Here is a 12,135-nt window from a genome sequence, read left to right as displayed (position 1 = left end):
CAATCCTACTTATTCACTGCTCTGCAGACTGCTTAACCCAAAAGGAGAAGCTGCCTTTCAGAGAGAAGGGAGACTTGGCTCCATGGTGACCAGGACAAATTGGGAGGGGCTGGCTGCAGAAGGGCAAAGCAAGTGTCTCACGTTTTGCCTGCCCTTTTTTGTTGTTGTTGTTGTTATTAATTTACTTTGAGAGAGAGTGAGAGAGTATGCATGAGCAGGAGAAGCTCAGAGAGAGAAGGAGAAAGAATCGCAAGCAGCATGGAGTCTGACACAGGGCTGGAACCCACAAACCATGAGATCATGACCTGAGCCAAGATCAAGAGTGGGAAGGTCAACCAACTGACCCACCCAGGCTCCCACTGGCTGCTTTTTTGTGTCAGAGAAAAATGCCCTCTGGTAGTGAAAAGATAGAGCAAGGACTTTGTAAATATGAACAGCGTCTAAGAGTGTCAACAAAGCAACTCTAAAGTTCAGTTTAATTGCTTCAGAGGATATTCTGTTGCTGTGGTTTTAGCATGTTTAGTAATTCAAATTTTTACATGGGATTGCTCTTCTCTCCTAATTATAAATACCTTTCTGTCTCCTCATCAACCTGGTAAGCAGAGAACATGGTTTAAGTAGTTGAGTAAGAAATTTATAGTCAATGAAACCAAGAGTTGTTTTTTTGAAAAAATAAACAAAATTGACAAACCTCTAGCCAGGCTTCTCAAAAAGAAAAGGGAGATGACCCAAATAGATAAAATCATGAATGAAAATGGAATTATTACAACCAATCCCTCAGAAATATAAGCAATTATCAGGGAATACTATGAAAAATTATATGCCAACAAACTGGACAACCTGGGAGAAATGGACAAATTCCTAAACACCCACACACTTCAAAAACTCAAACGGAAAGAAATAGAAAGCTTGAACAGACCCATAACTAGTGAAGAAATTGAATTGGTTATCAAAAATCTCCCAACAAATAAGAGTCCAGGACCAGATGGCTTCCCAGGGGAATTCTACCAGACATTTAAGGCAGAGATAATACCTATCTTTCTCAAGCTATTCCAAAAAATAGAAAGGGAAGGAAAACTTCCAGACTCATTCTATGAAGCCAGCATTACTTTGATTCCTAAACCAGACAGAGACCCAGTAAAGAAAGAGAACTACAGGCCAATATCCCTGATGAATATGGATGTAAAAATTTTCAATAAGATACTAGCAAATTGAATTCAACAGCATATAAAAAGAATTATTCACCATGATCAAGTGGGATTTATTCCTGGGCTGCAAAGCTGGTTCAACATTCGCAAATCAATCAATGTGATACATCACATTAATAAAAGAAAAGATAAGAACCATATGATCCTGTAATCGATGCAGAAAAAGCATTTGACAAAATTCAGCATCATTTCTTAATAAAAACCCTCGAGAAAGTCGGGATAGAAAGAACATACTTAAACATCATAAAAGCCATTTATGAAAAGCCCACAGCTAATATCATCCTCAATGGGGAAAAACTGAGAGTTTTCTCCCTGAAATCAGGAACACGACAGGGAAGTCCACTCTCACCTCTGTTGTTTAACATAGTGTTGGAAGTTCTAGCATCAGCAATCAGACAACGAAAGGAAATCAAAGGCATCAAAATTGGGAAAGATGAAGTTAAGCTTTCACTTTTTGCAGATGACATGATATTATACATGGAAAATCCGACAGACTCCACCAAAAGTCTGCTAGAACTGATACATGAATTTAGCAAAGTCGCAGGATACAAAATCAATGTACAGAAATCAGTTGCATTCTTATACGCTAATAATGACGCAACAGAAAGACAAATAAAGAAACTGATCCCATTCACAATTGCACCAAGAAGTATAAAATACCTAGGAATAAACCTAACCAAAGATGTAAAAGATCTGTATGCTGAAAACTATAGAAAGCTTATGAAGGAAATTGAAGAAGATATAAAGAAACGGAAAAACATTCCGTGCTCGTGGATTGGAAGAATAAATATTGTTAAAATGTCAATATTACCCAAAGTGATCTACACATTCAATGCAATCCCAATCAAAATTGCACCAGCATTCTTCTCGAAGCTAGAACAAGCAATTCTAAAATTTGTATGGAACCACAAAAGGCCCTGAATAGCCAAAGTAATTTTGAAGAAGACCAAAGCAGGAGGTATCCCAATCCCAGACTTTAGCCTCTACTACAAAGCTGTAATCATCAAGACAGCATGGTATTGGCACAAAAACAGACACACAGACCAATGGAATAGAACAGAAACCCCAGAGCTAGACCCACAAAAATATGGCCAACTAATCTTTGACAAAGCAGGAAAGAATATCCAGTGGAAAAAAGTCTCTTTAACAAATGGTGCTGGGAGAACTGGACAGCAACATGCAGAAAGATGAAACTAGACCACTTTCTTACACCATTCACAAAAACAAACTCAAAATGGATAAAGGACCTGAGTGTGAGACAGGAAACCATCAAAACCCTAGAGGAGAAAGCAGGGAAAAACCTCTCTGGCCTCAGCCGCAGCAACTTCTTACTTGACACATCCCCAAAGGCAAGGGAATTAAAAGAAAAATGAACTATTGGGACCTCATGAAGATAAAAAGCTTCTGCCCTGCAAAGGAAACAATCAACAAAATTAAAAGGCAACCAACGGAATGGGAAAAGATATTTGCAAATGACATATCGGACAAAGGGCTAGGATCCAAAATCTATAAAGAGCTCACCAAACTCCACACCCGAAAAACAAATAATCCAGTGAAGAAATGGGCAGAAAACGTGAATAGGCACTTCTCTAAAGAAGACATCCAGATGGCCAACAGGCACATGAAAAGATGCTCAACGTTGCTTCTCATCAGGGAAATACAAATCAAAACCACACTCAGATATCGCCTCACGCCAGTCAGAGTGGCTAAAATGAACAAAACAGGAGACTATAGATGCTGGAGAGGATGTGGAGAAACAGGAACCCTCTTGCACTGTTAATGGGAATGCAAACTTGTGCAGCCGCTCTGGAAAACAGTGTGGAGGTTCCTCAAAAAATTAAAAATAGACCTACCCCAGCAATAGCACTGCTAGGAATTAACCAAGGGATACAGGAGTACTGATGCATAGGGGCACTTGTACCCCAATGTTTATAGCAGCACTCTCAACAATAGCTAAATTATGGAAAGAGCCTAAGTGTCCATTAACTGATGAATGGATAAAGAAATTGTGGTTTATATACACAATGGAATACTACATGGCAATGAGAAAGAACGAAATATGGCCTTTTGTAGCAACGTGGATGGAACTGGAGAGTGTTACGTTAAGTGAAATAAGTCATACAGAGAAGGACAGATTCCATATGTTTTCACTCCTATGTGGATCCTGAGAAACTTAACAGAAGACCATGGGGGAGGGGAAGGAAAAAAAATGGTTAGAGAGGGAGGGAGCCAAAACATAAGAGACTCCTAAATACTGAGAACAAACTGAGGGTTTATGGAGGGTGGGAGGGAGGAGTGGGTGGGTGATGGGTATTGAGGAGGGCACCTGTTGGGATGAGTGAGCACTGGGTGTTATATGGAAACCAATTTGACAATAAATTTCATATTTAAAAAAAAAAGGAAATTTACATAAGAGCATACAAATTAATAATCTAGCCCCTATGAGAAATGAACAGAAGGAATTATTAATAAGTTAGTTATTAGTACAATTAATATTTCCAAAGTAAGTTATACTTTATTTTTTTTCTAAACATTGTAATTTTCCAAACACAGCATTGATTTTTACAGCTGATGGGAAGGAGCACTGGCTAAGTCGGAGGTGCCATTCTCCTTGTCGGCCTGGACAAAGTGGTTGTGAAACCTAGACCAGTCTTCCCATTTCTCTGGGCCTGACCCTCCTCACCCGGCCTCATTTTCAGACAAGGGGGTCAGACTAGATGATCCCTAAGAGTGTCAGAGAACCATGGTTCTTGCAAGAACATTATCTAATTCTACCTCCTTACAGGACTTGATTCTCTGCAGAATGACGACGAGGGAACAAGGTTCAGAGTGTTCAGTGACCGAATTGAGGTGAGCCAGACTAAGAGCCCCAGGTCTTTGGCCTTCTGTCCCCCAGTCCATTTCTGTCTACCACTCCTCACTGCCCTGTATTTATTCTTTAATGAGTCTTTAGTCTATGAAATTATTGAGAACAGTTTTCAAAAATACACATTGGAAATCTCAGTAACTTATGAGAAATTACCATGGCTTTTAACTTCAAACATTGCAACTGCTGTTGTTGTGAAGTCCTCTTTGTATTTAGCTTTAATTGTCCATGAACCGTATCTGTGAAAGAAATACATTTAAAACTTTAAGTATCACCAAGTAATGTATCTCTAACTCATCCAATGACTGTAGGTAATATTCAAATGAGCACTTAGTATAGGCCAAGCACTGTTTTAAGAGCTTTACATGTATTAACTCATTCAATCCTCAAAAAATACCATAGAACAAGTTATATTATTATCCCCATTTTATCATCAGAGAAATGAGGCTCACAGAGGTGAAGTAACTTACTCAGGGACACAGAGCTAGTAGGTGGTGGGACTGGGATTCAAACTTTGTTACTCTGGCTCCAAAACACTTGACCACAACTTCATGTTTAGACGACCCTGACAGCAGTTTCAGATTTATGCACCACCTAATTAATAGACTATTTTTGAAAGATGTTTTAAAATTATAAACAAAAATATGCATTTTTGGTGGAGTTGTAAATATACTGAAATTTATTTTCATATTACTGACTCACTCTCTAGTATATCATAGTATTTAGCTAGAAAATGTTTTTCATTTAAAGGCATTGTTTTTTCATTTGATGAACCAAGCTTAAAGTTTAAACATATTAATATATGTTACACTATATAACATGCCAGAAAGTCAAGGGTACATTTCTAGGACCATTTGATCAGGTGAAACTTACCAAAATGGTACAAATATATAGTTTTGAAAATTTTACAACTGAGGCCAGAGTGAAATTCCTTTTAGAGGGACAGTGTGGTAGAAGGAAAGAGTACGGAAGAACCTGGCCAGAGAGATCTGGGTTCCCATTTCAGGTCCACCATTTAAAGTCGGGTGGTTTTGAACAGGCCTAAACATTTATCTGAGCCTTAATTTCTTTATCTTGAAAATGGCAATAAGAAAGAACTTAGCAGAGTGCTTGGTACACAGTAGAGGATCCATAAATGTCAGTTCTTTTACTGCAGTAAAATACCGCTTTGAGGTGTTACATTTTCAAGACATTATGCAATGTAACTCTCAAATTGGATCTCAAAATATCTTCCAAGTTCTGGGAATAAATGTCAGAGAAAATTCCAAATCTACTATAGAATATTAAACACATGTTAGTGGACATCTTCCTTTTGTACATTTTTTTTCTTTCTTCTATTGTACTCTCAGCATTTAGGGGGTAGGGTCTGTCTCCCACAGTGTCTACTGCCTGGACTTTGTTGTAAAAGGTGCTCACTGAACTGAATACAGCAGACTAGCTTGGTGCTTACAGCTGGCATTATTACATCAGGCCCCCTGCCTCAATGCACAAGAGCCCAAGCAGGCTCCACCTTCCTTTCTGTTGGAAGGATACTCAATAGGGCCTGATAAGGATAGCCAGAACAAATCTTTGTGTACATCAGCACCTTTCAGTCACACGTAAATGGTTCCATAGACTGTTCAATTACCCCAGACACCTCCACTGCTTTTAAGAGAAACAACTTTACCCCAAAATAAGTTAAAATACTTAGGATTTCATGAAAATTCACTTGTTTTTAAACACATTGCCCTTCACTTTCATGTAAGAAGAGACCAAGAAATAAAACACCTTCTCTTGTGTCTGTACATACTGGTCTCAGCAACTACACAGATCAGTTATTCAATAAAAAAACCCATTATCTGCATAAAATAAAATAAAATAAAATAAAATAAAATAAAATAAAATAAAATAAAATGAAATAAATACTTAGGATTAAATGGAATCTTGAAGTCAGGAAAAGTGATAATTCCAGTATAATTTTTTTCTCCTACCATGGGAACTTCTGACCCTGCTGGATCCTTTGAGTGAAAAGAAAAGCAAGTTTTATTTTTTAAAACAACTATAAGTACCGAAGTTACACATAAACATGACATGCGGTTGACAGTCTTATAGAAATATTCAGTAAATGCTAAGGAACTTTGTTGAAATTAAGCACATGCAATGTTGGCCTGGCATTGAGGTGATGACACCTGGTCAGGCTTGTTAAGAAAGACTAACTTCTAAGGCACAAAAAACATATTTTCAACAGGTGTGTAAGTAGTATAGTAAATATTTAAGATACATTAAGCAACTCCCAGCAAGGCTTTTTTCCACCACCCTTCTTCCTGAACAGGATTTGTGGATAATCTTCAAACACTATTTTCATAATGTTGTGCCATGCGCACAAGGCTTCTTTGGCTCCATGTTTCTTCAAGATCAAACCTGAACACATCAGGGCATGCCAAAGCAGCAGCCTCTACCTGTTCAATGTCTTACCTCCAGGGGGACCTCTGACAAGAGAATGATGGGATTTGTGAAGAATCTCAACAGGTTCACTTGAGTCTGTCTGTCCCCCCGCAAGTCCCCAAATGTAAAATAATGCTTCAATGTGGTCACTGTCTCTCCCTAAAGTGTTTCTGGGTCAGTCTGCTGTGGCCAAGTCACTGTCGTGGTCATCTCCACCTTGTGCTTCTTCCTGGCTCCATGACATCTGAGACATCATCCCACTTCTATCAAACTCTCTCCATGGTTTCCATTAAAACCAGCGCAGGACCAGGCTTTGTCCCTTCAGAAGTCCCTCTAGAATAATTTAGTAATCGTCTCTAGCTTTGCCTCCTGTTCAAGCTGGCCTGTTATTGACAATACATTATCCTTTACTTGGTTTACCATATTATGTATGCTTGTCAGGTTGGCTAAACTCAAATATCCACAGAAAGACACATCCCATAATCCCCCAAACAAATCAAGAGAGCTAAGTGCTAAGGTTCTGGAGACAGACAGACCTGGGTTTGAATCCTGATTCAACTCATTAGTATCAGGATGATCTCAGTGGTTACTTAACTTCTTTAACCCTCAGCCTTTTCTTCCATAAAAAGGAAATAATTATGTTGATTGCATAAGACTGTTGTAATGATATACTGCATGCCATGCACATCTCAAGGTACCACAATTTATACTTCTAGAACCCTCACTACATCTGCCCATGCTTCTTCACAGATGGCAAGAGGATACAAACTAATTAACTACATCCACTTTGGAGATGGAGTCACTAAAGGGTGTTTTTTAATGGGGCCATATAAAATATATTTCACTATTTAATTTATACACAAAAATTAGCAATCAGGATAAAAGAAGCATAAGATTACCAGGTTGCACCCACAACAGGTGCTAAATAAATGCCTGCCACTATACAATACTGAATAAATTAATGCCACATTTGACTTGTGTTATAGTAAGGAAAACTATTCATATAATGAAAATGCCAAGGTTAAAATTTGATTTAAATTAAAGGCATACTCACTATAAAAGTTATGGTAACTTCTCTTTGTGATGGCTTTAGGTCTTCGTCCAATGAATAAATTCTAACTTTTACTACAAGAAAAAAAATTGTCATTATTAGAAACTCTGTTCAACTCTTTTTTTTTTTTTTTTTTTTTTTTTAAATTTTATTTTTGGGACAGAGAGAGACAGAGCATGAACGGGGGAGGGGCAGAGAGAGAGGGAGACACAGAATCGGAAGCAGGCTCCAGGCTCTGAGCCATCAGCCCAGAGCCTGACGCGGGGCTCGAACTCACGGACCGCGAGATCGTGACCTGGCTGAAGTCGGACGCTTAACCGACTGCGCCACCCAGGCGCCCCTCTGTTCAACTCTTAAATGCTCTGACAATATCATTAATAACCCTATAACATGAGGGTCATGAAATCTAGATTAAAATTTAGAAACCCCAAACATAAAATCCTAGTTTAAAGGAAAAGATGAATTAGGGGTGTCTGGTTGGCTTAGTCAGTAGAATCACGTGGTTCTTCATCTCAGGGTCGTGAATTCAATTCAAGTCCCACTTTGGGCATAGAACTTACTTTACCAAAAAAAAAAAAAAAAAAAAAAAAAAAAAGGAAAAGATGAGTTAGAATATTGGATGTGAACTTTAAAGTGAAAAAATAAAAAAATGTTCTTTTACCAAAAATTTCCTGAATGGGTTCTTTTAAATATTCCTCTTTATGTACTTAAGATATGATTCAACTTACTGAGTATTTTCACTCAAACTTTTTTATTTCTTTTTAGTTTATTTTTATTTATTTTGAGAGAGCAAGTGGGAGAGGGGAAGAGAGAGAGGGAGACAGAATACCAAGCAGGTTCCATGCCGTCAGCACAGAGCCTGATGAGGTGTTCAAATTCACAAACCATGAGATCATGACCTGAACGGAAATCAAGAGTTGGACACTTAACCGACTGAGTCACCCAGGCGCCCCATTAACTTTTTGTATTTTTTAACCACTGATAGATAAGAAAGACTGCAGCTCCCTGGTATCTGAAATTATTATAGAATAGAGGAGGAACATAAGTGGTTATTTGTGTCAACAGACCCAGTGAAGCATTCTCTAGCAGAAAAAATGCAGGCAAGAATCTGCATACCTCAAGGTGTAATGAAGTACCTAAATGCATAGTAGGGGGAGAGTCTCATCTCTCCTTAGACACGCAGTGATTTTTGCAACAGGCTTCCAAGAAACAGCTCTGAGTGTCTAAAGAGCAGTTAATGTGTACTGGCAGGGAGCTTGTACTGTTGCTAAAATTATGGAGGTGACCTCCATCCTCGGTCACCTAATTAGCATCATCACCATCGCCATCATCTTTAATGGCAATTCAGAAAGCACTGCAGCATTCAATATACCCGTTACTTCACCTGCCTTCTCTCCCTTGAGATAATTTCTAAAAGGGAATTTACTGGAAGAAGACTAAAGCTGTTTCGAACAGAAACACGGGAGACAAACATTGCTAGGTGCATTTTGTAATTTGGTTCATAATTTTCTACGTTAATGTGAAATTGAAATTCTATTCGTAAAAGAAGAGGATATTGAGAATAAACATGAGATTGTTTTCAAGTTAAAATTCAGCCTCTTGTATTAAGTTCTATAATACGTCACTTCAAATTAAAAAAAGAATTTAAAAGGAGACTTGGTATCATTCTAAGAAAGGTCTTCCTTACCTCCAAATTATATTCATATTTTGCTGATTGTTTTTATAATGTAAAATTTAACCTTTAGTTTGTCAACTCTAGTTTTGTGTATGGTATAAATTTGGGAATTAATTTCATTCTCCCCCAAAGATAAAATCCATTGGTCTCAATACCATTAATTAGGTCATCCCACTTTTTTTCCCCCCAGAAATTAAGATTCCCTCTCTATTATACCTGACTCATGTGAATTGTAAACAGATTTGTCTGTCTGAATGAGGATAAATCCATTGTCATAGCGGAGTGGAATTTTTGTTGCTTTTGAAAAATGATCACATACAACTTCTAAATATATATATGAAACTGCATTTGGTCCTCCAGATAAATCTTTTGGTTGTATCTGTTTAAAAACAAAGTTAAAGAAGGAATATTATATAATAATCTTAAGATAACAAAAGCATTTATCTTTTAGGTAGCTATGAAAATGAGTTGAATAATTGTTTATTTGTAACAAAAATTTTGTAAAATAAAACAGCAAATACAGAGGTGTTCCTGAAAAAATGTATTTCAGTTTCTTCTCAAATTTAGTTTGAAACAATTACTTCAAAAAATTATCCAGATTTAATGTCTGTTAAAAATGACAATCACTGAACAAAGTTCAATTTTTAATAGAACATATCTATTAAAGGGTGAGGAAAAGGGTTGTGGACATGTCTCTAATTTTCCTTGAACGTTGTTCACAAATCTGTTTGAAAAACTTACTTGATTCAAATCCAAACTGAAAGTACAAAAAGCCTATGATAGGTATATACTTTAGGAGAAAATTAATTTTGTAGAACAAAGAGGTTAAAACGTTGTACATAATTCAGGAAAACAAATGTTCAAATTGTTCTCCGTTCACTTCTTTGAGTTTTTTAGATCAACAGAGTCAAATCTATGTCTATGTTTCTCTTCCTCTTATTTTTTCCCTCTGAATATATAAAATTTAAGTATTTAATTATTTCTTTCTGGTACAGTTTATCCGTGGAGGATACATTACAAGACTAGGTGCCTGAAGCTATGGATAGTACAAACTCTATAAATATTGTTTTTTTTTTCCTATACATAATACCTATGATAAAGTTTAGTATATAAATTAGGCACAGTAAGAGATTACCATAACTAATAATAAAATAGAATTATAACAATGTACTGTAATAAATGTTATACACATGTGGTCTCTTTTTCTCTCAAAATATCTTACTGTACTATACTCACCCTTCTCCTTGTAATGATGTGAGATGATAAAATGCCTATGTGACGGGATGAAGTGAGGTGAATGACGTAAACACATGACATAGTGTTAGACAACTATTGACCTGATGATACATCAGAAGAACGATCATCTGCTTCTGGACACCATGGTTCACCATGGTTAACTCAAACCACAAAAAGTAAAACAGCTGATGGGGCGGGGGGGCCCCACTGTATTTATCTTGAAATTTTTTAAGCAGGTATATGTGGTGGCTGATTTTGTTTTCACCTCATGTCATCAAATCTTTTCATATTAATAACCTTAATCTGCTTCATTCACACTTTTACATTTCTTTACATTGCCTGCAAATCAGAAGCAGATTCTTAACATTTCCCACTTACTTATGTATATAAACATATGACACTTATCTCTTCTCAACTAGTCAATGCACTTAATAGTATGATGTAACACATTTTTATACCTACATGTAAAAAAGGATCAATGTGTGTTTTATAAAGAAACACTTGGCATATAAAAGAAACTATGATAAGAATACATACAGTTAAGTTTACAGAGCTTTGGAATTTATTTTCTGGAGACAAATTAACTTGGCCAGAAGAATATGTAAAACTTTTATCAGGATAACTTTTAAGAGCAATGGTCACAGCAAATGAGTCTGTGTATCCATGAACTTGAATTACTACATTTTCAGAGGCTCCAACATAGAATACTTTAGGGGCTGAGACAACATACCTGTTGAAACAGTAAAATTACAGAGTCAGATTGTTAATAAAACATAATTTTTTAAAAACATTTCACTTAGGAGAATCAACTGAAATTAGCACTGTTTCTTATATTTAACAACATATATTTTATTTCTCAATGTTTTATTATCTATGATGAAGCCAGGATTGCTTCCTGAAAGTATCCAAAGGATGAGATTTCAAGGAGGCAGATCCAAGTGGTTTTGATCAGTTGCAGCCGGGGGGGGATGTAATAGAGTCCACTATAAGAAATGCAAATAGGGATCATGCTTCTGTCTTTTGAAGAACCTTTTTTAATCAAAATACCAATCAGTAAGTTACCCTTCCCCGGAGCAGAGGTAACAGCTTGGGAAAAATACAAAGTTTTTGAATACAAGTCATGTGGTGTTCACAAAGTACTCATACAGAAAACAGAGTAACAGCATTGGACAATAGAGAAAAGAAGAAGCTAATCTGGAGTTTTCAGAAGTAGAAAATTAATTTCATGTGGCAGTGATTGAGTTCTGTTTTCTATAAAAGCATAACCAAAACATGTTGCAAATGAAAATGGGATTTTTCACTTACGTTTGCTCTTGTGCCCAACTTTTTCCCAAGTAGAAAAAAATACAGACTACACTTAAAATGTCCATGCCTGGGGTAGCATTAAGCTGTTGACAACTTTTTGGAAATTGTTCTCCTTTTTGTGAACTCAGCTTGAAAATTTTGGTTAAATTAGTCTTCAGGTTAATTATTAACATTAGATAGTGGGATCACTGAGAAGGAAAGCTAAGAATTTAAATCATAACCTTTGAATGTCTACAAGTAATTTTGGGGTTTGAAATATAAAGCAGATATTGATGAGTAAAGCAGAAAAGACACCCAAATGGGAGTCTCTAGAAAAATGTTTCAAATCTGGACACAGACACAAAATACTTGCAGGCTGCTCTGGTCTTGC

General features: G+C 36.7%; 1 protein-coding gene across 2 annotated transcripts in view; it reads right to left on the bottom strand.

The window, feature by feature from the left end:
- Positions 1 to 11,895, bottom strand: part of LOC131491409 (complement C5-like) — a 43,276-nt gene extending 31,381 nt beyond the window's left edge. Inside the window, exons 1-6 of one of the 2 annotated variants that reach the window (XM_058694326.1) lie at positions 11,766 to 11,895; positions 10,998 to 11,190; positions 9,441 to 9,603; positions 7,553 to 7,623; positions 5,980 to 6,071; positions 4,231 to 4,313 (exon numbers count right to left, since the gene is read on the bottom strand). In XM_058694326.1, the coding sequence (XP_058550309.1) occupies positions 4,231 to 4,313; positions 5,980 to 6,071; positions 7,553 to 7,623; positions 9,441 to 9,603; positions 10,998 to 11,190; positions 11,766 to 11,830 (667 nt within the window). In that variant the 5' untranslated portion in view covers positions 11,831 to 11,895. Of the gene's footprint in view, positions 1 to 4,230; positions 4,314 to 5,979; positions 6,072 to 7,552; positions 7,624 to 9,440; positions 9,604 to 10,460; positions 10,557 to 10,997; positions 11,191 to 11,765 lie in introns of those variants that run through there. The other variant, XM_058694327.1, reaches the window with a different exon arrangement.
- Positions 11,896 to 12,135: the final 240 nt, after the last annotated feature.

The sequence above is a fragment of the Neofelis nebulosa genome, chromosome 12 (assembly GCF_028018385.1).
Source record: "Neofelis nebulosa isolate mNeoNeb1 chromosome 12, mNeoNeb1.pri, whole genome shotgun sequence".
NCBI classification, from domain to species: domain Eukaryota; kingdom Metazoa; phylum Chordata; class Mammalia; order Carnivora; family Felidae; genus Neofelis; species Neofelis nebulosa.
The sequence above is the reverse complement of the archived record's forward strand: the minus strand, read 5'-3'. Positions and strand labels throughout refer to the sequence as shown.